General features: G+C 37.2%; 1 protein-coding gene across 1 annotated transcript in view; it reads right to left on the reverse strand.

The window, feature by feature from the left end:
* The window catches only part of Stambpl1 (STAM binding protein like 1), a 43,829-nt gene that overhangs the window by 12,435 nt on the left and 4,289 nt on the right, over nucleotides 1-27,105 (reverse strand). The window contains exons 2-5 of the mRNA XM_042689617.1: nucleotides 9,292-9,381; nucleotides 3,583-3,800; nucleotides 2,532-2,607; nucleotides 647-742 (exon numbers count right to left, since the gene is read on the reverse strand). Coding sequence (XP_042545551.1) covers nucleotides 647-742; nucleotides 2,532-2,607; nucleotides 3,583-3,800; nucleotides 9,292-9,321 — 420 coding nt within the window. The 5' untranslated portion in view covers nucleotides 9,322-9,381. The remainder of the gene's footprint in view (nucleotides 1-646; nucleotides 743-2,531; nucleotides 2,608-3,582; nucleotides 3,801-9,291; nucleotides 9,382-27,105) is intronic.

Consider the following 27,105-nt stretch of genomic DNA (forward strand, 5'->3'; position numbering starts at 1 on the left):
CACTAATGATGTTATATGAATTTTTAAAGTGTATTTTGAACGCTATTATTCCATCCATCAATCAATTTCTTCCTTCAATATCCTTTTGACTTTTAGACATCACTGTCATTCTGGTCTTTATTTAACAGTCAGAAATGACCATACTTGTGCGCAATAATTTTGTTTCAGGTCTATGGTTAGTTGTTCCTCTACATCAACTGGAATATTGATTACAACACATAAAAATTAAATTCATATTTTCAAGGCTATCATAATTAGATACACTGGAAATCACATTCTGAGTCCTTATTTTTCACTTATCTGTTCTTTTAGGAAAAAAAAAAAAAGAGAGAAGAAAAAAGCAGCCATCTGCCTCAAGGTTACTCTGGCAGGATTTGGTCAAAAGGCTCTATTTAAATAACTGCAGGAAATTCATTTTCTGATGCATTGCCTTATTAGTCATTGCCGGAAAATGAAAATACCACATCCTTGGTGCAAGTGCTCAATCTGGACATCAGCATGATTATTCTAAATGTTCATCTCATATTGCTGCATCTTTTCATGTTCACTTACATGCACATGCATTTGAAAACTCATCATCTAAAAGTGAAATTAAAAAATGTTTGCACAGAAAACAGTCATGAAATAAATGTACAATTGAACTTACTTTGCTTTGCAAATATTCTTGGTATTCTATGTTATATTTCTTTAAAAGGTCCTTTTTCAATTCATCTGTCCTTGGGAATGCAATCTCCTTCAGTTTCTTATAAAAATATATATACATAATGATTAGTTGGATTTTCAGTGTACTTTTTCAGATCATCAGCTGAGAAAGGAAAACAGCTGGTGTTTACATCAGAAAAGCAAGCCACAAGTAATCAAAGATGCTGGTAGGAAAAGAAATCTCTCTAGTCTAGATCTTTAAAATACAACTTTAACCAGGGAAGCTAAAAATAATTATGCCTTTGTAAAGGGTTTATTAAATCTACTAGTTAGACAAGCATTTTGATTAGGCAGGTACACAGTTTTAGACAGCAGACATAAAGGGTACATTCCATATGTAAATCATGTAGCATGAGAGTTACAAGGGACGTCAAAAGGCAGTTGGGGAAGGGTAATGATTCCTAGACATGCCCAAAGATGCAAAGCAGATTTGACACTTTTCATAAACATACAGATTAGCAGGCTTGATTCCAGATCTAATGAATTAACATCTCTCTAAAGAAGAGGACACAGAGTTTTCATCTAAAAAAATTCCTAACCATGTGTGGAGATGTGTGTGTGTGTGTGTGTGTGTGTGTGTGTGTGTGTGTGAGAGAGAGAGAGAGAGAGAGAGAGAGAGAGAGAGAGAGAGTGTGTAGCTGAAAATGAGCATAGGACCATGCACAGGGTAGGGAAGCCTCTGTCCACTGGGCTACAATCTCAGATCTCAGTGATTGGCAATGGCAGGAAAGTCTGGAAAACCTAACATAAATTTCAGTCACAACCCTCTGTTTTTGGAGTTGAGGAAGCAAGGATCACAGAGACTGAGCTAACTTGTAGCCCATTAATAATAGGACACACATCTCTAACTAATTCCTTCCATCAAAATTTCCTTTATGGTTTCTATACAAAACTCTTTGAGTTACATGAGCAAGAAAATCGAGGGACAATGCTACGGGAAGACATAGTAATGTAGGGAGTATAAGCACTGTAAAAGAGATGAACATGACAAAAATCTAGGAAGTCTTAAGCCTCACAGGATTTCAAGGACAGTCTTTATTATCAAATAAATACTAATCAGAGTATTTTAGGCAGGCTACTCCTGCAACATCTTATAATCCTACCTATATCCTATTTATATACTCTCTGTATATAATCCAAACTTTTTAAAACGTAAATATAGCCATTTCATGATGGCTCACATTCGGAGGAATATGGTGATTTTTGTTGTTATGTGAACATCAGAGTTTAGTTATACAAGCAAAGACAGCACATGTCACTAGGCTATATAATTTAATGTGGCCTGACTGTATGGCTTTTTGGTAGATCACCTGCCTAGCAAGTGCAAAGCCTAGAGTTTAAATATGTTACCAACAAAACACAAAAAGAATAAAAAATAACTTAAAGGGTCCAGCATTATATGGAGGGGGCCTATAGTTGCTGGAAGCATCCCTTTTTAACTCATATTGATTTTTAATGAGTTACTGGGTCCAGAGCTGCACAGAACAATCAAAACATGCCCAAATGACTACCTCAAGCAATTATATGGAAATATATAGCTATTCTTGAAGCCTCTGGGAGAGATTGTAAGATAATTCCTTCTTCACCTCATAAGGTGATGAGTACATCCTTCTTCCTTCTTTCCTCCATCAATTAAGACACCTCACACTGGCTCAGTACCAGTCATTAAATGTCTGAGAAGAAATCGAAACATTATGCCTAATGGAATGAATTTCTTGTGCTCAAACTCTCCAGAGGAAGAGATAGAGGAAGAAAGGAAGGGGTTGTGAATCAATAATGGATACTTAGGGGGCATTTGATCCCACAGTTGAGAATCGATACCACAATACCTTCATAATATCCTGCTTTTCGGGTACTTCACATTGCTGGTAATCTCGATGGCCAGGAAGCTTTTCTACAAACAAACTAGACAAAGAGCATAAAATAGCAACAACAACAATAACAAAAAATCTCACCATTCATTATATGATTGCAAAGTCTCAATTATAGTTTCTGAAATGAAATTGAGCATCCTTTTCAAAAATGACAGGGTTAATAACTTCTTATTTTACCTACAGTCTTGCTATTGCCTTTCCATTAAAGGTTAATTTGATTCTTATTTTTTCTATAATAGTTATTCAGTCCAACAAGGTTAAAGTCAGCACACATAGCTTCTATAACACCTAAAGTCATTCGAGTCTTTCTTAGAACCTGTAGCTAGGCTTCACCCAAACCATATTTTTTTTATGTCTGTATGAGTTTAGAAAGATTGGTAAATCAATATTGCCATGCATTCAGAACAAAAACTCTTTACTGAAAATTTATAACTATGAGAGAATGACAACTAGAGTCCCTAATGCATTAGGAGATACTAATTGAGTTACTATTTTTAACCACCTTTTTTGAGGAATAAGCTACAGCAGAAGTGAAGAGAAATCCCTGTGCATTGCTCACAGATAAAGTGAAGATACTGCTTCTACAAGGAGAGAGAATTCTCCTTTTTATTCATTGTTGTCCCTGAGTCTATTGTACCAAATCACACATTCTAAATGTTGATGGCACATCCCATGTGTTACAGAGGGAGCTTCAATTTGGCTCCTCCCCCAGAAAGCTTATGCTCCCACGGAGGATACGCAGAATGAAATAAGAAAGTCTATTTGTTAAAAATGAAAATGTGGGTAGTGGACCGGCTGTTGAGAGGGTCCTCTCTTCTCTGACCTTCCATTCCTCCAATTCCTGAGCCTCAGAGATCTTGTCTGGGGGTCTTGCAATATATTTCTTGGTAACTGAAAACCTTGAATTTTTCACACTTTTTGAAAGAGAAAATTGATTTAAAGTTTGAAAACTACACTGGCACTTTTCCAATTTTCTCATTCCAAAGACCTTTACATCAAGACTTACGTTATAAATTTATTATAAAGAACAAAGGCATTTTCCAAATTTCCTTCTTCCAAGTACACAGATGCCATCCTCTCCATTTCTACTCCGGACCTGAAGTAGCGGCGTGGGGTGATGTCTTCACTGACTGTAATATTACAGCCAAGCTTGCTTAGAGCTCGGACTCGTTCCTCTGGGCTTAGAGAGACATCTGTATGGTCAGGCATGGCAGCTAACTTTTTCTGCAAAGCAACATTTGAATCTCTGCTTAGTAGGAAAAAAGTATAAGGATTGATTCATACATATGTTTTCCATACGAAAATCCTCACACCCATGTCTAAGGAAGTCATTTCACAACAGTTAATGACATGACCAAAGCATAATCTTTTTGTATAAACATACCCAGAAGACACACACCCAGGAAAACATGTATTTTTATTGGTGGAAAAAATCTATTTTTAGGTTTCAAGGAGCAATTATATGACAGTTCCTGAGTATGCAAGTGTTCCAGATCACTTTAGATAAAATGTTATTGATCCTCCATCTGAGTTCTGTGGCATATTGCTAAGTAAGATTTTGAAGGGTCTCTAGGAGGTCACTAAGTTCAAAGCTATCTCAGGATTTGATTCTATTCCAGAATAGATCTAGTTTAATGAGAAGTTTTAAAAGCTTCCTTCCAACTTTACTGAATAAAAAGTTAATTTAAAAATCTCCATCAGAAACTAGGTGCTGGTGGCTCACGCTTGTAATCCTACTCAGGAGGCTGAGATGAGGTCAGTGGTTTGAAGCCAGCCTGAGCAGAAATGTCCTTGAGACTCTTATTTTCAATTAACCAACCCCAAACTGGAAGTGGAACTGTGGCTCAAAGTGGTAGAACACTAGCCCTGAGCACAAACGCTCAAGAACAGTGCCCTAGCTCTGAGTTCAAGCCCCATGACTGACAGAAATAAAATAAAAACAAAACAACAAAAAAACTCCACCAAAAAGTACTAAACATCTTCAAGCATAAAAAAAAACCAACTCCATTTCTTAAATGCAAAAATCTCTTAGACCTCAACATAATAGTAATTTCATGAATTAGTCCTTGACTGAGAAAAGTGATAACAAATTACTAAGCAAAGTCACTCATGTTAATTGCTACATTTGAATTTTATTAATAAGGAATATCCAGGCACATTTGGAAATGTATATAACGTGCCTGTCTGTATGTTTGTCTTGGTCTCACATTTGGCAATGGATAGAGAAAAATATATAATCAGGGTAATTATTCATTATTGAATAAAAAGCCAGTGCTTTTGAAAGGTAAAAAATGCAGGCAATATTTTTCTAATAAAAGCTTAATAGCAAATATTTTCTAGTCTCTGTTTCAATTGAATTCAGCTTTCCTGAGATCAAAACTACCACCAACAATAGAGAAACAAATGAACCTAGGTTCTGTTCAGTCCTGTAAATTTAGCTCTAAGGTAAGAGCTTATTTTTTCCTGCCTAGCTTATATTTATGTGTCTCTATGTGTGGTCCAAGTACCAGCAGTATCTGTAATTCCTGGAATTTCCTTAAAAATTCAAGTTTGTAACTATCTATATGTCAAATCTATAGACTCAGGCTCTCTGGAGGTGAGAAGGGCTATCTGATGACTTAAATAGTTTTCTCAAAGGAATTTGCACATTCTCTGGTAGTAGACAACCCAACTCTCATCTCTTTCTGAAAGAATGGAGTTAGCCCAGAAGAAATATAGCTTCCTGAGCTTTCCTTAGTCAAGTAAGTTAAAGTTCTAAGTCCAACTACAGTGTGTAAAGAGCACTTGACAATGTTTTGTAGAAAGCTCTGAAAGAAATCAAGTTAGACCAAGTTTTACTCCAGCCATGAATTACTATACTGACTTCAGGGGCAAGCCACAGTAGATTAGTTATCTGGAGATTTTCCAATGCCATCTTATCTACTTTGCTGGCTACTTTATAGCATATAGAACCCTACAGGTCTGAAATGACTTTTGCTCTTAAAGGTATAATACACAACCAACCAGAGAGCCATAAACTCGTTACCCAAGGTTCCACGAAGAGGATAGCCAATTAAGCCCTCATGCTCCTTATGCTTGATATTGTTACTATTGACCTGTCTTGTAGTCATGTGGACCTGACATCCATCCTTCCTGTTTCTCTTTCCCAAAGATGCTTCTTAGGTCCAGGATTCCTCTCCATAATAAAGACTGAGAGATGGCCTCAAGATGACCCTCCTGTGAGTGGGTGAATGAGCCTGGTCCATTTAGAGCAGAAACAATATGAAGACCTGGTCCCCTACATTCTCCAAAGGAAAGAAGTTTTTGTTCTAAGTCACCAGAAATAATGGGAATATTGGATTGTCAACTTAATTTTTTATGTGTCAATATTTTTAATGTAATATTAAAATAATGTACAATATTTTTATTGTATAAATGCTGTACAGAGGGATTACAGTTATATGAGTAAGGCAATGAGTACAATACTTGTAGATCATTGTTACCCCTTCCCTTCCTTGTTATTGTCCCACTATCCCTTCCCTCCCCCACTCCCATACTCCTCCCTACAGCCCCATCCCTGCCCCCCGCCCAAGCCCGAAGTTGTAAAGTTCGTTTCCAATATACTGTCCTGTGGGTATCCTTTGTGCAGTGGATCATCCTGTGTCCTTGTTTTGCATTTTGTTATTCCCTTTCCCCTCCCCAGGATAGACATATATATATATACAAGATGCAGGGTACCAAAATCAAGTACAGAGACAACAAGGATATACCATAGGGGGAAGAACATACAAAGGAAACAACAAACATAAAATAAAATATATAATAATAAAATCACAGGGTAAATTTTAAAAAATAACAATAAAGACAGACCTCTTGTGTCCATATCTTGGGGTTCATGTCACTTAGCATCATATTATATGGTCATATGTACATGGCTTTTGAGATTTTCAGCTCATCTGATAAGATTGTCCTATACATACACTAATTATTGCAAATAAGGGAAACCATGGGACCTAAATTTCTTTGGGACTGGGTTACTTCACTTAATATGATTTCTTATTTTTATCTGCTCCCTGTTGGTCAGAGTTCTGAAGGTAGAGAGATATGCCTGACTGCAACTCCAAAGCTCAGGCCCTTCTTGAATGAGAACATATTTCCTTCATTTAATCTGTACCAAATACTATTGGACAAGAGGAATTCATTATAGTGTCCTAAATACAGGAGGAAAACTAAAATTTTATATACTCTATTATATGTTTCAAAATACAAATAGAAAGAATCTATATTATCCAATAAATATAAATAATATTTCAGGAAGTGGAACTGCTAATTATAATGATTTCATTACCACACACTATATATACATATTGAATTATACTACACTCTCTCTATATATATAATAACAACAATAATAAAAGGTCACTCTTGCTTTGATCCATACCATGCTGTGCTGTTCTTTTATTCTTTGAACAGCTTTCTAATTTCAGAGAAGCTGTTGGAAGCTTCCTTACACCAGAGACAGGAATAGGAACGTGTGAACTTGGAGACTCAACCTCAAGAATTCACAGCCATTGTTAGCTGAGATATTTCCAACACTACAGCAACTCATACACTTTCCCCTAATCACACTCATCTGTAAAAAACCAACACCACTAAATGAAAATAATGTTATTCAGCCAAAGATAGTAGCCTCAATGATATAAAATAATGACTGAAAGAAAAAAACCTATGACATTCAGAGTATTTTGTAAAGAGGACTTCCAGCCTTCCTTGTGTATAAGAATAATTTGTCTTTTTCTTTAATCTTGTCTTTACAACTATATAATCCACACTGAATCATAAAAGCGTTTCCAACCCTTATGAATTCCTTGGGGGTTTAAAGTAAATCATCAGTGCATCTCCTTAGAATGTAGCATCTTCCTAAAATAGAGTTAATAATCCCTAAGTGTATTAAATAAGTGAGAAGTGCGACTAGAAGTAAAGGTGATGCACACGTCCCTAAGCACAAACATGAAAAGGACACACACACACACACACACACACACACACACACACACACACACACACACAGAATGTATATGAAAGAAGAGAGAAAAAAATGATGAGAGTACAATTAAATAATCAGGTAAAATGGGAAATTACTTAAAGTTTCCATCAATCTATATCTCATTTGCATGTAAACTTCTTACATGAAAACACATTCTCCACATGAAAAAGCCTTATAGTGTTCATTTTTGCAGTGGCAAGTGCAATAATATTTTCGTTATTCCTACACAATGTTCTGGTAAAAAAAAAAACAAAAAAACACAAGATACCACCAAGATGACTAGTTGATTACTCTTCAGATATAGGATTAAAATTGCAATCTCCCAGTGGAATGACAACATAAGGTCAGAACTTGAAAGGGTTTTTGCAAGTCCTTATTTCTCAAACATCCCGAGGGCAACTGAGTTCTGTGAAGAACTTTCTTACTCAAAGGAGCACATGAGATTACAACCTTTTTCAGTGCAAGAGCCAAGACTTCTATGTCTTTGTATACATAGGGTATTTAGTATACCACTGTTCCCAGAACTATGTGTTGCCCCCACAGTTCTCCTCAAAAGAATGACAACTTCCATTCAAAGCCACATGAGAGAGAGGCTGGGAACATGATCAATATTATCTTTGATTGTCATAAGCGCAAAGGCTACAGGGTTGCATAAAGTACCCATCTATATTTACATTCAGAGACTGATCTGGGACAGAGAACAAACCATATGATCCCTACTTGTTCTTTCCTCTTTTGTAAACTGTTCTTCTAGGATGTGGCAAGAGGAAAAATGTACACTGACAGAGAATAAGGGGCGGGGGTAATTAAAAGAACATGAGCTTCAAGTGTATACATGCTCACATGAGAATCCCAAAGCAACATTTACCTGCTAAATAGACAATGGTCTCCATTTTTACATGAGGTAAGCCTCCAGTTTTAATCCATAGAGAAACTGACAAGACATTATGTTCATGTTCAAACTTTACAACTTTGCTGTCCAGGGAGGTGTGGGGGAGCGCCCGTAGGGGGCCAGGAGTGGGGAGATGGGAAGGGATGGGAAGAGGAAACAAAGGAGGAGGCAACAATGCTTGATAAGAAATGCACTCATTACCTTGCTCATGTAATTGTAACCCCTCTGTATGGTATTTTCACAATAAAAAAAAAGAGAAACAGAAACAAAGAGGCTTACTATCTGCTATACTACCTGCTATAATATCAACTCTGAAATTGTCTCTAGTGTTTTTCCAATAGATTATACCCATAGAATCAAGCCAGACAAATGAAAAGCTCACACTACAGTGGCAGAAAAATTATTTTTAGATCTCTGGACAATAGCTTTATTAGTCACTTCCTCAAAGGAGAAGGCCATACAAATAGATTTTAAAAAACATCTGCGGGGGCTGGGAAGGTGGCTCAGTGGTAGAGCGCTTGCCTTGCATGCCTGAGGCCCTGGGTTCAATTCCTCAGCACCGTATAAGAAAAAAGAAAAAAGCTGGAAGTGGCGCTGTGGCTCAAGTGGTAGAGCGCTAGCCTTGAGCTGAAGAGCTGAAGGACAGTGCCCAGGCCCAGAGTTCAGGCCCCACGACTGGAAAGAAATCTGCAAATAAGTGCTAAACTTAACTAAATGTGACTCATTTCACATGTGGTCCATTTCTGTTCTTTCTGGGCTTTCCAACCATATGTAAAGCATCATTTGACACAACTCACCAGTGAATTCACAGTAAATGGCTGCTCCATGCTGTCTTGTCTGCAAAGGGAAGGAAGGTCTTCACTGCTTCTTCTAACCAATCACTTCATCTGTTTCAAATTCAAAATACAAATCTAGGATTATTTGTTGGGCACTCAAGTCTTAAAATGCAAACCTCCCATCCAAGAGAAGACAAACACACTTTGAAATCACTTGTATAACCAGAGAGTTTAGAGTGTTTTTGGAAGACTTCTTTAAAATGTGTTACAGTTTCTTCAAGCTTACCTTTAAAAGTGGAATTAAAATTCAGTGAGCACCTGGTGTTAAGATGCATTCACTTTTCTCAAAAGAAGGAGGAACATACTGGAAAAGAGCAAGAACTCTGGGGCCAGGAGCTAGGCTAGGTTTATGCAGCTTTAGAGCTGTGGTAGAATGAAATCTAGGATGACTCTATCATTCCTACCCTTGGAATCCTTGAATTTGGGAGATCCTTTGCATGTGTTATGGACAAAACCTATTTTGTCTGCTGTCACTGACCATTGTTACTCCCATGTTTTCATCACACCACATGGCAAAGGTTAAACAAGTGCTTATAAGTGCTCCTCATCTAATGAGAGAAGACCTTAAAAATCAATTCCTCAACTCACTTTGAAGATGTACTGAATTCATAGAAAGGCCACGGGTCCCACAAAAAGGTAACAAATGACCACAAGAACTTTGAAAAGCTCTGAGCCTGAGCCTGAGATGGGTCCTAGACATCCCTTCCATTGCTGCTGTGTGAGACAATAAGCAGAGACAGGAAGCTACGCCCCGATGCCTCACCCAAAACACCAGGAGCTAAGACGTGTATGCTGTCGTAAGCAGATGAGTTAACAGAAATGTGTAACAATGATAAAGAACCAACATGGTAAGTTGTATGTCCGTGGATAAGTTATATCATCTTTCTATGCGTCTGCAAAATGGTGAAATAGCAGTGTACATGTCCTACAATTGTGAAAGGATTTAATAAGTTAGCTTGCAAAGCCCTTAACATAGTTTCTAGAACATAGTGGATATTTGCAAATATCTAGGATCTATTTCACAGTTGAGGAGGCTGGGGCTCAAAGATGTTAAGTGGATGCACACAAGTTCAGTATTCGCTCCTTCTCATGCTAGTGTAAGTGAAGCTCTGCACCACCATCTCTCCAAACTCCTAAAGGCATTTTATTTCTTTCCTTTATATGCTACTCCACTTTAGGTGAGTTTGGATATCTGTCTTCTACCTCAGTCCCTCAGGGACTGTTCCAATGTTTTAAGTCATAACATTCTGTGATGTAAAAATCTCAACAGTAGATCAGTCAACCCATTCATGCTGTTTTTGGTTTGATTCCATGGCTGAGAAATCCTCTAAGTGAAGTCACTGCCTCCCATGTTCTGGCCTTTCCCTTCCTTTTCTCCAAGTTTCCCAATAGTTTTCTGAGGGATCTGAATGATAAATATTATTTTTATAATATTATCACTAAAACATTGTTTGCTTAAAAAAAAACATTGATCCTTCACAGTTGCATAGAGATTCCTAAGGGGGCATAACAATGAATAGAATGTATTCTTGTACACTTCTGTAAGTATCTATTTTAATTTTTAATATAGTAAATATATAAGTAGATATAATCTATATAAACAAAATGCTTTAGTGACTTTAAGAAGTTTTTAAAGGGCAAGATCTAAGGCCAACCATGCAAATCGACAACATAAAAAACTCTACCATATGATGCTTGGTTGGTTTGATTAACCAGGAATAAAGTAGGCCATCAAAATCTAAAACAGGATTTGATGGTATAACTTGCCATTAAATTAAGTAAATGTCATTTCTGCTGATATAGTCTTACTAAAATAACTAGAAACTTTAAGCTGAGGATAAACTAAAAAACACTCTACCTTACCAAACCTAACATACTTGACACTTGTCAAATATAGCAGGCTGCTAAATATCCCATCATATGAGAAGCACTTGGCCTTGAATCCCAGGCCTGGCACTGTCACTTAGTTTTTTTCATACAAGGCTAGTGCTCTGCCATTTGAGCCACAGCTCCACTTCCGGTTTTTTGGTGGTTAATTAGAGATGACTCTCACAGACTTTCCTGTCTGGGCTGGCTTCCAACCACAATCCTCAGACCTCAGTCTTCTAAATAGCTAGGATTATTGTTGTGTGCTACTGGCACTCAGTTCATTACCTCTTTTTGATATAAATGCATACTTGTTAGCCAACAAAGAACTGCCTCCTGCAAGCCACATTTTCTGGCCTTCTTGTTGAGTGAAGAGTGACCATGTCTCCAAGTTTGGGACCTATAAGGTGTGGACAGAAATGATGCAGTTCCAGTTAGGATCCTGCCCTGGGCCTTACCCACCTACTTGTCCTTCATCCATCATCTGGGGTGGATCATGCGAATGAGCCAGGGAGAAACACAAAGGACAACAGAGCACTCTCGTTTGCTCACACTCAGATTTTACCAGAGAAAGAAATTTCTGTCTTGTTTCATTCTTACACAGTAGGCAGCTGGATCTTGCATCCTGATAACAAGAAGGGTAAAAAGGCTCATCCAGAAGAGCAGTGGGGAAGATGGTCATTCCGATAAAGATGTACAGATCCTCCACCTTCTTCTTTGCCTTCAACCTCAGCATCCTATCTGGCCTGCTTCCACAGCTGGTCTGAAGGTAGCAGATATAACTCCTTCCTCCTTTCCACTGTGCATCTCAACTACTATTCTGCCTGATCTGTAAGGTTGTACTTCCCCATGTAGAAGTTTTAGACTTTTTCAGAATGAGTAGTACACAACCCCTCCAAAGAGTAGGTAACTCTAAGCTATAGGCCCAAAGGCTACCTTTGGTTGCCATAAATGTTGAATATGACTGTTGCAAGAAGCTTTCTAAAGTTATCAACACTTAAAATTTGCAAGATTTCCTATTTTTTTAAAAAATCCTCAGATGTCTAGATTAAATAAAAAGCAATTAATCAAAAATTAAGTTGTATGTTGTGACTAATAATCCTAGCTACTCAGGAGGCTAAGATGTGAGATTCATGCAGTGAAATTAACCAGGGAGGGAAAGAATGTTAGACTCTTATCTCCAACTAACCACCTAAAAGCCAGAAGTGGAGTTGTGGCTCAAACAGTTTCTACTGCCTTCAGCAAAATATCTAAAGACAGCACCTAGGCTCAGTACTGACCCCAAAATAAAACAGAACAGAATCTCTGATTTGGGCAAAGGGACATCACTCAGGCTTTGAATTAAAGCCCTGGCCTCCTTCCTCCCTCTCCCCCAGTCAGAGGCTCTTCACTAGGTCTAGAGCCCAGCACCTGGAATACTTTTTTTTGCATCAGTGGATCAAGCAAACAGAATGTTAAGCCTCTGATGGGGAAATGGAAATCATTTTCATTTATGTTCTTTCCCAGCAGGAGGAAAGTCAAGCAACTTTTAAGTCCCATGATGATAAGCAAATAGTACTTTCAGAGTAGAAAAGAATCCATGTACACCCGGTGCCAGTGGCCCACGCCTGCAATCCTAGCTACTCAGGAGGCTGAGATCTGAGGATCACGGTTCAAAGCCAGCCGGGGCAAGAAACTCCATGAGACTCTTATCTTCAATAAACCACTAGAAAACCGGAAGTGGTGCTGTGGCTCAAGCGGTACAGCGCTTGCTTTGAGCTGAAGAGCACAGGGACAGCACCCAAGCCCAAAGTTCAAGCCCCACAACCGACCAAAAAAAAAAAAAAAAAGGATCCATGTAACACTAACTGAGCAGAGGGGCTGCCATGAGGTCGGCAGAGCTGTCTGCTAATGCCTTTTGCCTCAAAGCACACGTGGGGAAGACATGAGTTTAAGTGTTAAAGGAAAACACTGTGATTTGAAGAATCAGAAATACAGTGAGGCAGAAAGTGGAAAGCAGAGGACCACAATAGCTCAATAGCTATGTACATACGACCATATAAAAGAATGCTAAGCGAAACGAACTCATGGAAACAAAGGTGTTTTTTTTGTTTTCATTTTTTGTTTTTATTTTTGAATGTACTGTGTGAAGTTATTTCTTTTCTCTTTCATTTTTCCCCCCTTTGGTTTATTCTCTATTGTCACTGTTTTTGATTTTGGTACCTTGTGTCTTGTATATACATTTATCTGATTTAGAGAAGGAAAAAGGAATAACAAAATGGTGAGACAGAGGACAAAGTGTGAACCAATGCAACAGCAATACTCAATACTCACAAGACACCATATTGGAAATGAACTTTACAATTTGGGGGGAGGGGTTTGAGGGGAGGAAAAGTGGAAGAGAATGAGAGAGAGGGTAACCATGTTCAACAATGTTCAATAAATGTACTCATTACCTTACTTACATAACTGTAACCCCTCTGAACATCACCTTTACAATAAAATAAATTAAAAAAAAGAAAGTGGAAGGAAGATGGGAAGCATTCAATACAAACATAAGATATAGCTACTTTGCAAACACATGTACAGTCAAACAAGCTGAGTATGTAAGCCTTACTCTCCCATCTATGTACTTACTGGTGATGATCTTTATTGAGCCCCTGGGATATTCACAATCTGACATCGTTTGTCTCATAGTGACATTAAACTCATCAGAAATATTCAACAGAAATGTCTGATGTGATCTCAGCTCTACCCCAAAGGAGCCCACAGTCTTCAGGCTTGACTGAGTACAGCCATAATATATTTAATCTCTGAGAACTTTAGGAAGTTTCTTTCTTTTGAGTGCCTACTTTCTCATTTTCATCCCTACCTCCTTTCCTGGTCTCCAAAGATGTAATCTTCATATGTAATAGAAGTTTTACAGATGTGTAGAGAGCTAATCTGACACACAGGATTTAGGAACTTGAGTCGCAGACCATGTACGTTCACAATAGCATATAAAAACCTACTACAAACCAGAAGTTCAACTGATAAGTAGTTTCTAGAATGATGTAAACACCACTGCCTAAAAAAAAGGCCAGAAGGGATATGGGGGGAAAATGGTTTCTTACAACTGACAACAGTATCCTCTTGGCTTTTGGATCCCAACTCAATGTCGATAAGTCTCAACTTCCCCAAGAGACAGGGGAGAAAGCTGTACGTGTTTGCCTTCTAAATAACTTCAAGAATGAACAAAAGAAAATATCTATCCTATCATGGCACGTACTTCAGGCTTATGTATAAGCCTCAGATATGTTATTGGACCCGTTGAGTTACATTCCCAATTTTATGAGTTTTCTTTCCAACTTTCATTTGCTTACTTGTTCCTCTTTTTAATCCTGCTGTGTGTCAAAGCTCAGAGCCCTGACCCACTTTCATTCATAAAACACTGTTATTCAGAATACAGAAAGGAGACAGAGCCAGACAATAGTCTCCATGGAGAGTTCACATTTAGAGTAGCGCTGTCTGTCCTCACCTTCACCTACACGTGTCTCTTCCTCCAGGAGAGCCACAGTGACCTGTACAAGCAAGTTAGGCCTGCTGGCAAGTGAAAAAAGGTCAGTACACCTCATGAAGTCTCATTTGTAATTGACCAGACCAACAGCCTTTCTTTTCTCCGCTGGGTTAAAGTTTGCATTGGCCAGGAAGAACATAATGCAATGTACTTAGTTGGAGATGCATAAAGGAAATTGTTGTGGCCTTGGTCGTGGGCTGCAATCACCTAATCTGATTTATATAAAGGCAATTAAAGAACAATTCCCATGCCTTAAATGACAGAGGCATAAAGAGGAATCTCTTTCTTATAGACTGGTGCAGAGCACATGGGAAGCAAAGATGGCGCTGAAAGAGAGTTGAGTGGGCGGAGCCCAATTTGCCTTCCGATCAGTGCCTAACCAGCACCAGCCCGTGAAGGCTAAGGTGCATGACAGGGTGTGACCTTGACAGTGATTGGTTCCTCTTCCTCCCTTGCCATGCCACCCGCCCTTTTTGGCTTTAAAAAGAGCTGCTCTCTGTTAATAAAGGAGTTTTTCTACCTGCTGGATTTGGCTCCCCGCTGTGTCTGATTGTCTCCCGGGCTGAGGGAGGCTGGGGAACGGGCCAGCGCCCCACTTACCTTTCCTTGGACCCCTTCCTTCTTTCGTGGGACGGACGAAGACCCAACAGACTGGGACCATTTTAGGTGGGAAATAATATAAGCTTACCTTTGCTGTGTATTTTAAAAGATTCTATTTAGACATGAAAGCGATATTATTTTGATTTTTAAAAAAAAATTATCTGTACTATCTACCAGTGCTATGACCCAGATGATAGTTTATTTATACCAAAATATTGGTAAATGAACACAATGTATACAACTAATTTGTCAGGTTTTTAAAGAAATCTTTAAAACAAAAAGTTCAACAACCTGTCTCCAAATAGTGTACTCTCCAAAGATCAGAAAACAAGTTTCTAAAGAAATAAAAACACTTGAACCAAATGAAAATGAAAGGACAATATCAAAATTTGCAGGAGAAGTAGGAAACGAAATCAAAATAGCCTTTATTACATATTTTTCTGTGCCTTTTAAGTACTTTATGTTCTTTTCTACTAATTCATATCCCTAAAGGTACATTCCAAAGGTAAACTTTGTGCAACAGAGTGGTTCAGATTTTATCAACTAGCAAGAATATGGTTGCTGTGGGAAAAAAAAAAAGAATTAAGCTATTCCGGATACATGCTTAAAATTCCTTTGAGGCAGACTCAAGCTACCCCTGGGGGTATTTTATACACTGTCTTACAAAACTTGTATCCTGTTTCCAGGATCTGAGCCTTTAAACAATGAGAGCTCAGACTGTGGGTCACATACACCTTTAGAAGAATACAACTTTCCCACTTAGAGGTGTAGAGTGCCACAGCATCTTACTGAACTTCTTGTGCAGCTTACCTTCATCCACTAAAAGGGGACAACAATTCTTTACAGGAAAAACTCAAGTGAAGCTTAAAAGAGGTATACTAAAACAAACAAACATTGTAGCTCCCAGCTTGCAGGACTAAAATAAAAGAAAAGCTGTCCTTACTCATAATAGGTGGTTACAGATATGAGGTTCATGTCCTCTCCTAAAAGCTAACTTGCCCTGTAGCTATCAACAATGGTACATATATAATTACTAGTTCTTTACAATTAGCATTTGAGAGACATCAAGGTTTCTATTAAACATACACTGACTTTCCTAACCTACACACACACACACACACACACACACACACACTAACTTCATCATTGCCAGTAGGGACCAGTCCCCTTGGGAAACTTCCTTTACTAGCAGTTGGCATTAAGCAAGTTAGCAAGTGATCCAGTCTTACAGAATGAGACCTGATGGTGAATCTTCAGATAAGATTCTGCAAGGCAGGTTTATCTCTAATACAGAGAGACAACCTGGAGAGAAGATAGGTTCATTCATCAGTGAGACTGTGTCTTCATGTAAGCCTACAACTACATCAGGTATCTTGCAATCCAAAAGGTTCAAGTCCAAGAAGCAGAGCCCAAAAGGAGAAGCAGCGTGGCTCCTTCCATATACTGGTGAGCTCCATATTGCCTAAAACGGTTTACTCAGAATTATTCCTAAATGCCTTTGTTTAAAGCTTTCTTGGATTCTGTAATACTCTAATTCTGTCTAATTGATGTAGAATTCTTAGCTATATGATAGTGAGGTATTTGAAGGAAATGATTCTAAGATATATTACTTCTTCATTGCTTCAAAATATAGATAGATAGCTAGATAGCTAGATAGCTAGATAGATAGATAGATAGATAGATAGATAGATAGATAGATAGATAGATAGATAGATAGATAGATAGATAGATCCTTTTCTTGACAATTCACTTCTATTTTACAATAACTTCCCATAGCAAAACTCATTCATTTCTAACCGGTTTTTTGCTGCCAGTAAGAATTCAATAAACCAGAGCTACCACAAATTCCATTTTGTAGATCTGAAAAGTAAAGCCTTAACAGGTAAGATGCTTGAGCAAATGATGGAGCAGGGATTCAAACGTAGGTGCATGGGAGTCCAGAGCTCATAGTCCTAGTATCCAGCAATAAGTTATTGGATGAAGGGGTTCAGATCCTTGAGCCTAGACAATATTTATAGCATTTATTGCAGAAATGAAGAATTCAGTTCAGTATTACAGATAATATCATTCATAATCTTTTCCTTGCTAAAGAAATAGGAGACATTCATTCTTTTTACTTGTTTTCAAAGGCAAAATAACTCTCTCATGTGTGTGTTGTGTGTGTGTGTGTGTGTGTGTGTGTGTGTGTGTGTGTGTGTGTGTGTGTGTGTACTGAACTGACCACCTGGTACAAGTAGTCAAAGAAATTCAAATGAATATTCTACCAAGACACATTTTAATTAAACATATCTGTTGGGTTTTTAGATATAGTCTAATTGTAGATTATTCAAAAGGCATTTCATATGTTTATCAATGTTAGGAGTCTCATTTTTAATATATTAATATGCATTATAAATTATTTGGTGAATTAATTTGGGGTATTATGGAAAACTTCATCTTTAAACACAGGTATTTTTCCCTTGGGAATCTACATGAAATGTTAATTTTACTTTCCTGCTGTTAAAATACTAACATTTCTTAGAACTTTTGTACTAAAAATTTAGCTACCCATAAGCCAACAGAATTGAATATATATCTTAATATGCTTCTCTTTTTAATCTAATTTATTTTTAAGAAAATACTATCCAAAAAGATACTTAATCAAATGAAGTATAATAAGACACAAATACAATTTTTAAATGTCATCATTTTTCTGCTTGCCAGTTTCCTCAAACTTGGAGATAAGGTCAGTCCATGGGCATGATTAATCATTTATTTAATTTTCATAAATTTCCTGGGGATAGTTCTTCAAGGAATGAATATAGTCCAATACTGCTTTCAAAAGCAAACAACTGGTACCTCCGAATACTTGTCCACTTCTTCTCCAAAGTTCTCTAACCGCAAGAGTTGCCACTGCTTAATATGTTCTGCTTACATTAACATTTGGCTTTGTCACAGACAAAGTAGTAGTAGACAGTAGCCACACAGAGCTGTGTTCTATAACATTTTCTGGTAATATGCAATAAAACTCTTGAAGATCTCCTTTTACAAGCACATTGGTTGGAGAGTGGCTATGTGCTATATCTGTTTGTTTACTTATCTCTGCTCTTTCTCTCTGTCTTCCCCTTCTCTGACATTCCCCTAAACTGTCCTAATGTTGCTTTTGAATGTGGTTCCTGGACCATCTGCACCACAGTTACTTGGTGAAAGAGGAGGACACCTGCAATGCTAGTTAGATTTTGAGATCTCAATGAATCAGAATGCCAGGAAGGGTACCACAGGAACCTTTTTTGTTTTTGTTTAAGTCAAGCAACCTAGGATATTTTCCTACACACGATGAGTTGAGCAGCTGATGCTCTCCTTCATGCTATTTTATCTTACCACTGGCCCCAGAGCAATAGAACCAGGAGACCATAGAATGAAACTTCTAGAACCATGATCCAAAATCAACCCTTGCTTCTTACATCACAGAGACACAAAGTGGGCAAACATAATTCATTTAAAAGTCTTCAAAATCACAGACCATAAAATTATTGAAATATCCATCAACAAGTAGGCTAAAGCCTTTTCTAAAGAGGAAATAAGAATGGCCAATAGACACATGAAGAAATGCTCATGGCTATAATCTAGAAATCTAATAACAATAGATGCTGGAGGGGATATGGCCAAAAGGGAACCCTATTGCATTGTTGGTGGGAGTGTAAACTTGTTGAACAACTTTGGAAAGCAGTATGGAGGCTCCTCAAAAGACTCCACATACAGCTCCCCTATGACCCAGCATTCCACTTTTGGGCATTTACCCAAACGATCACAAACAAGGCTATACTAAGGCTACCAGCATAACTATGTTTATTGCAGCATTATTTACCATAGCTAAGATATGGAACTAATCCAGGTGCCCCCTCAGTAGATGAATGGATCAAGATATTGGGATATATATATATGTATACATATATGTATATATATATATATATATATATATATATATATATATATATATGAATTCTATGCCTCCATCAGAAAGAATGACACCACCCCATTTCTTAAGAAATGGAAAGACTTGGAAAAAATATATTAAGTGAAGTAAGCCAGGCCCAAAGGAACATAGGTCCCATGGTTTCCCTTCTTTGCAATGACTAGTATAAGTCTAGGACAAGCAGAAAAGGTCAAAAGCTATGAACATATGACCATATAAGATGATGTTAAGCAAAATGAACCCCAAGATAGGGACACAACTGTTTTTCTTTCTTGTTATTGTTTTTAGCATCTCTAAAAACAATATGTGTATGTGCTTCCCCATGGTGTAACCCCTGTTTTCACTGTATTTGATGTTGGTGCCCTGCATCTTATATATACATTTTTCTCATTTGGGGAGGGGAAGGGATATAACAAAATGCTTAAATAAGGATACAGGCTTATCCACTGTAACAATGAGATGTACAAGATACTATGTTGAACAAGAACTTTACAACTTGTGGGGGGGGAGGAGTTGGGCAGGGAAGGGATGGTAGGGGATAAACAAAGGAGGAGGTAACAATGCTCTATCGGAAATGTACTCATTACCTTACTCATGTAACTGTAACCCCTCTATACATTATATTTACATAAAAATATTTAAATACTATTACTTTATGGTTAAACATTTTTAATAAATACCTTTTTAAATTTAATTTTATTGTCAAGTTGATGTACAGAGGGGTTACAATTACATAGGTAAGGTAGTGAGTACATTTCTTGTCAAACTTGTTATCTCATCCCTCATTTTTCTCCTACTTTTCCTCTCCCACCCCCCAAGTTGTACAGTTCATTTCCAACATATTGCCTTGTGAGTATCGCTATTGCATTAATTCACCCTTTGTCCTTTGTCTCACCATTTTGTTATTTCCCTTCCCTTCCCTAATTCAGACAAATGTATATACAATACCCAGGGTATCAAAATTAAAAACAGTGACAACAGGGCATAAACCATAGGGGAAAAACACAAAAGAAAAAAAATCCCACACAGTACATTAAATCGTTCAAGAAAATGTATATATATATATGTATATGTATATAAATATGTACATATATATATACATATGAATTCTATGCTTACATCAGAAAGAATGACATCGCTCCATTTGTAAGGAAATGGAAAGACTAGGAAAAAAAATCATATTAAGTGAAGTGAGCAGAATCAAAGAAATACAGTTCCCATGGTTTCCCTTCTTTTTAATAATTAGAGTAGGTCTAGGATAGTCCTAGCAGATGAACAGAAGAGCCCAATAGTTATGTACATATGACCATGTAAGATGATGCTAAGCAAAATGAACTCTAAGTCATGGAAATAAGAAGTCTTTCTTCATTGTTATTGTTAATAAATACCTTTGATACACGTTATTTCTATTTCTATATATCTATCTACCTATCTAGCTAGCTAGCTAGTTACATAAAAGCTATCTAGCTATCTATCTAGATAATAGCTAACTAGCTATATGTCTGTCTACCCATCTATCTATTGCTGGTGCTGGATTTGATCTCCAAGTCTTAAATCCTTGCTCAGCTTTTATGCTTACAGCTGGTAGTCTACCACATGAAGCACATGTCTATCTTTGTTTATTATTTGAAGATAATATTCTTTCAGATTTGTCTTCCTGGGCTATGAACCTCAGACCTCAGCCTTCTGGGTAGCTAAGATTTTAAGTGTGAACCACATGCAGTTTTCCCCTGTGCAATTTATATTTATGCAAGAACTGTGTCAAGGATATTCTCATAAATTGGCAAAATGAAAAGGTTATTTTGCCTTAAATTGTAATTATAAATTGACCCAAAACTCTCCAAATATATTTGACTTCATATTTAACTCTCAACTCCAGCCAGTAAGGTGATCTGTCCAAGCCAGGCACTCGGTACATATTTATAAGTTGAAATATTCTGGTTGTGATGAAAAGCATTGCAGAGAGGAGGGACTGTGGTAGTCTAAGAAGAACAAGTAAGTGTCTGTGAAATAAGGTAGCCCAGGTCCAAACTGAAGACCAGAAAAAGGAATGGAGAAGACAAGCAATTTATGGGGAACCTTCTGAAGAAAAACGTTAACCTTAGAGTGTAAACAGATATAATAGGATATAAAATAAATGTAAAAGAAGATACTCTAATATCGACTTTTAAGGAAATTGAGGATGCTAATACTTCTGATTCCTACTCCCAAAGGTGAAATTTCTCTTTTTCTGTTTCCATGCATGGTACCAACACCCAATCAATTACAAAGAACACAGAAAACCCTGGAAATAGCTACCCTGCATTCTGACCATTCCTCAACCCAAACATTAGACAGATCTGAATATGGGATTTTCAACAAAACAACTAGCCTAGGAACATTTCAGATTTTAAAGGATCAAGGAGTAAGTTGGAAGAGAAAGATCAGTGGTAGAATGCTTGCCAGGTATGCACAAGGTCCAGTGTTTAAGTCCCAGTTTCCCATAACTATTTAACCAACTAATTAAATAATATGATTAAGATATGTCATTTGACCAGATCCTCCATCAGAAGACTTGAGAATGAGATGTCCACAATAGATATAGTACTGCATCAATGTTAATTTCCTGATTTTAATGACTACTGTAGTTAAGTGTTATTATTTCGAGAGTTTGTGTAAAGGTATAGAGAAATTCTATATCTACTTACATAATTTGATAGTGCCTGAAATTATTTTAAAACAAAATGATAAAAAGTGTGTTCAAATAATGCATTTTAAAAAAGGACAACAAAGGAAAAGAATATTGGCATCATTGTATCAAAGTATCTTCCACTAAGATACTAAGGAGCAAATTACATGAAAGAGTCTTAGAAGGAATATAAGCAACTAAGTAGCATGTGGAAAAATGTTCAAATTCACTAGAATTATTTTAAAAAGTGTGAATTTGAGGCTGAAGACAAAGCATGCTTGCATGGTTTGTTTCAGGTGATGCTGGGCTTGGTTACCAGACAACCCTTGACCCCCAAAAAAGAAAAGTGTCCTATGAATTCAACATGGTAATTTGATTTATTTTATTGATAAAACTCACATGCAATCAAACTTAATGTAATAGCGTACTTAAAATTGGCAATATTTTAATAATATGCATCTTTATAGACCAAAAAATTGCAGTTAATTCTAAGACTTCTCTAAGGTTATCCTGCCCAAATAACACACACACACACACACACACACACACACACACGCATACACAAACACACACACACACGCACACACACACACACACACACACACACACACACACACACACACACACACCATAGTCATAGTATGGTTTAAAAAATATTGAGCATGATTGAGCACATCTGTTGTTTCAGCATTGGGCAGGAGCAGCAGTAGAAACTATAGGATGAGAAATTCAAGGTCAGCCTAAGACCCAGTCTCAAACAACACTAACAACAATGAAGGCCTGGGAATGTGGTTTTTAACGGTAGTGTGCTTTTAATGTTAGAGTAGTTGCCTAGAAGGTGTAAGTTCCTGAGTTTTATCTCTACCTCACAATAAAGAGGAAAAATATCTGGAAGAAAATATAAACTAACAAAAGAAGATCATTTAAAATAAATCTATATGGCAGGTTGAGAAGTAAAGCTACTTAGAAAGTATTTACATGCTTGTGCATTGAATCATAAAAACGAGCAAGTTGTGGAAAAGCATATAAGGTGTGTTTCCCTACCTATAGCATGAGTACATGTATAGCAAATTTACACTGGTATTTGAGAGAAACATATCAGGAAAACATAGATTGAATTTTTCTTAGCTGTTCTCTAACTAGTAGGGTTATGAGGGCCTTTCATTTTCACCTTATTCATTTCTGTATACTTTGTTATAAACATATATCACTGTATAATTTTTAAAATTATACTTTTTAAAACTAAGTTTTAAGTGGTTTGTTCCAGATTTTAATCTCAGCCTTGCCAATTTCTACTTGTGAGAATTTGATGGCTAAGCAGGGTAGCCTTCGCATTACCCACCGTAATATTCAATTTCTGGGAAGAGTAATGTATGGGCTACAGACATTCAAGAACCCAGAGTTGAAGAAGTGTACTGCAAACCATTCAAAACTGGTGATGCCAAATTCAGAAGCCCAATCTTCACCTTTATTCCGTTCTGATTTTTGATGACAAAACCAGCCTGTTTCACTCACTTTGATGTGCTCTTTCTGTACCAGGCAGTATATGACAATCCTAGTTGACAAACACATTTGTTTGCATCAGGTTGATCAAAAATACATGCTGCTAACCTAGTGCCCACCAGAGTAGGTTTAAACACTTTTGATCCCCACCTTCCTTCTCTCTTGCATTATTTAACTGTTTGATTTTCTGCTTCCTGAATCCTCCCTGACATTATCTCTAGGACTCTCTAGCCGCCTTGAGGTTTTCTGATTCTTTCCATTAAGAAACAAAATCTACTAAGAATACTATAGGTAATTGCTATATATGTTCATGACAAGAATGCCAATGCAACAACACTAGAGTTGGCATTATGATATATTATTTAAAATGTACATGCAAATCAGGAAGGAAAATGCTTAACAGCATAAAAATGGAAGCAAGAATATAAACATAACATTTGACTTAGCTCTTGTTTAGATTTTTCTCTAAGGAGATGGCTTTTTGTCTACTTGCAGGAAAATTTCCTAAGATTGTTGAGAGGAAGGTTCTCAGGTTCTACCAAATCCTCCAGACAATAATCTAAAGGGATGAGTTGGAAGATATTTTATTTTTTAAGATAAATTTGAAAATCTTTCTAATTCTTTTTTTTTTGGGGGGGGGGGGGGTCCAGTTGTGGGGCCTGAACTCTGGGCCTAGGTGCTCTCTCTCAGCTCTTCAGCTCAAGGCTAGGGCTCTACCACTTGAGCCACAGCGCCATTTGCAGCTTTTTTTCTTTTTGCTTATGTGGTGCTGAGGAATGGAACCCAGGGCCTCATGCATGCAAAGCAAGTGCTCTACCACTGAGCCACCTTCCCAGCCCTCTAATTCTTTTAATAATCGAATTCTCCACTTGTCAAAAGTACATAACAGCCAGTTATATTTCTTTCAAGATCCACATTTTAACTTTCTGGATTTTTTGCCAATTGGAAAAATAAAGTTCCACACTCTCTAGTTGTTCCAAGTAGTTTTGATTGTTTTATGTATATACTAAAGTGCTATACTGATTCACTAAGCAGTTTTTCTGCTTTATTAAGCAGAAAGATTAATATATGAAATAATTATCCCAGGTCTTTGAAGATCATTATTCCATGCAACATGTCTACTTGTTCCTACTGTCAAAGAGAATTTATCCTATGAGTATCCTTTGACTCCAGTTCTTGGGAATAAAACTAGAGTCAATCCAGCAGAAGACTGAAGAAAGACCCAGAGGCAAATGAAAAGTCTATTTCATTTACACATTTCTAGTTCAAGGAAATGACTCAAGTGACAAGATAATGGCAAGATATATTCAGTTCAGGACTGGGGTAAATGAAATCACAGGGTCCTAAGACGAGTAAAATTTAGCCACAATCCCACTATTGGTTGCAGTTTCCTTTCTGGTTTTAGCTGAAGGTACACAGTTGATAAGTGCCCCAGCCATTTAAGTTTTGAAATGTGGAGCTCTCAACAGAACACTTGGGCTTCTTTATAAATATAGACAAATACTAAATCAGAAAGCACTGTCCACACAAGGCCACAAAAGGTTAAACAAGAATCATCCAGGCCTTCTTGTGTTTCCAAACTGACTCATCCAGTCATATGACCAAAACGACTAATTTTTATTAGCATCAGTTAGCTGTCCAAGGGGATTTCATTTTAACATGCCCATTGATATATACAAAGCATTTTGATCACTGTCACCATCTTCATCAGAGTCCCTCTTTTCCTCTTTCCTTCCCTAAACCAATCTCATTGAGCTGCTCTGTTCTATTTTCATGCATGTGTATAGATTATTCTGATGATATTTGCCCTTGTTCACCCTTTTCACAGATCCACACCATCCCAGTAGTATCCCAAACTAGCAAAATGAGTAATTTGTGATGAGTTATTTGACAGCTCTTATCTAAACTTTTGTTAAATATTTAGTTCAGTCAGTGACATGCTACTGAAACATTAGGAATCAGTGAAGTTTGAAAAATCAGAGCATCACCTTCACCATGTCACAAGTTTTAGAACTTGGAATCAATTTTCAGCTCATAAAAATAGAAGGTTTCTTTTTAGAGGAATAGAAATTTACAAAATATTCTTAAATATATGAGATTTGATTTTTTTCCAATACTTCATCATGAACCTTATATAAAACCATCCAAATCTTTTACCTACCTAGAAAGCTCTACTAGGGTAGAGCTTCGTTTTCAGGATAGCCTAGCAAAAATAAATAAATAAATAAGTAAGTAACAACAACAAAAAGAAAAGCAAAGAAAGAACCCATAATAGTTACAGAGCTCTGAAGGCTATTTCTGAAAAAAAAATTCTAGGGATACATATAACATGGTCATATTATCGAAATGAGTGATGGCAGATTCCATCCTGCCAAGTTCCCACCTATAATTACTATTTCACCTCTTCTTTTTTATTTAATTTTTTATTGTGAAAATACTGTACAGAGGGGTTACAATTACATGAGCAAGGTAATGAGTACATTTCTTTTCAAGCATTGTTGCCTCCTCCTTTGTTTCCCCTTAACATCCTTTCCCATCCCCCTCCCCCATGCCAAAGTTGTAAAGTTCGTTTTTCAACATAACATCTTGTACATCTCATTGTTGCAATGGGTCCACCTGTACCCCTATTTAAACAATTTGTTTTTTCCCTTCCCCTCCACAAATTATACCAACATTAAATACAGTGAAAACAGGGGTTATACCATGAGGAGGGACAAGGACTAAAATGGTTTTTCTTCCTTGCTATTGTTTCTAATATATTTATAATATGATTTCTTTGTTGATTTGTATGTCCCTCCACCACGGTACTATTTGGCCTCTCCTAATTGGACAACTTCACCAAAGCCAAAGAACAGCTAAGATTCACCTTCCTGTTACTCTACTAAATATTACAAATATGCTGAATAAAAATGGTTAGAAATGTCACCATCTCTTCATGATAATGAAGGAAACACATGGACTCTGGAATTCTGGAGAGTGGTGGATGGCACAGAAGGTCCCTGGAATACTGACACTTGCTCTAGAATCGGATAGAGTACACTTTGGAGATACACCTCCTTGTCTTCAGCAGAGCCATTTGAATATAAGGACAGATGCATGGCAACTATGCCAAGCAGGAAAAAAAAAGAACCCATTTTTAAAGCATATGAGAAAATATAAATTAGAATGAAAAGCATTATTTTTAAAAACAACAAAACATTAAAGGAAAAAATGGGAAAAAAGAAACAATCCTCTGAGAAGCAATTTTATACCCAAGATAGCAAAGCCTACTATACCTATGATTGGAACCCTGAAGTTTCTTGAGGACAAACCCACTCATGTATCCCTTAGCATCAGTAAAAGAAACCAGGATAAGCCGGGCACTGATGGCTCATGCCTGTAATCCTAGCTCCTCAGGACACTGAGATCTGAGGATCATGGTTCAAAGCCAGCGTGGGCAGAAAAGTTCGTGAGACAAGTCTCCAATTAACCAACAGAAAAAAAAAAAAAAAGGAAGGGGCACTGTGGCTCAAGTGGTAGAGCGCTAGCCTTTTGTTGAAGAACTTAGGGACAGAGCCTAGGCCCAGAGTTCAAGCCCCATGACTGACAAAAAAGAAAGGAAGAAAGGAAGAAAGAAAGAAAGGAAGAAAGAAAGAAAGAAAGAAAGAA

This window comes from Dipodomys spectabilis, unplaced genomic scaffold (assembly GCF_019054845.1).
Source record: "Dipodomys spectabilis isolate Male_0828 unplaced genomic scaffold, ASM1905484v1 ptg000125l, whole genome shotgun sequence".
Lineage (NCBI taxonomy): Eukaryota > Metazoa > Chordata > Mammalia > Rodentia > Heteromyidae > Dipodomys > Dipodomys spectabilis.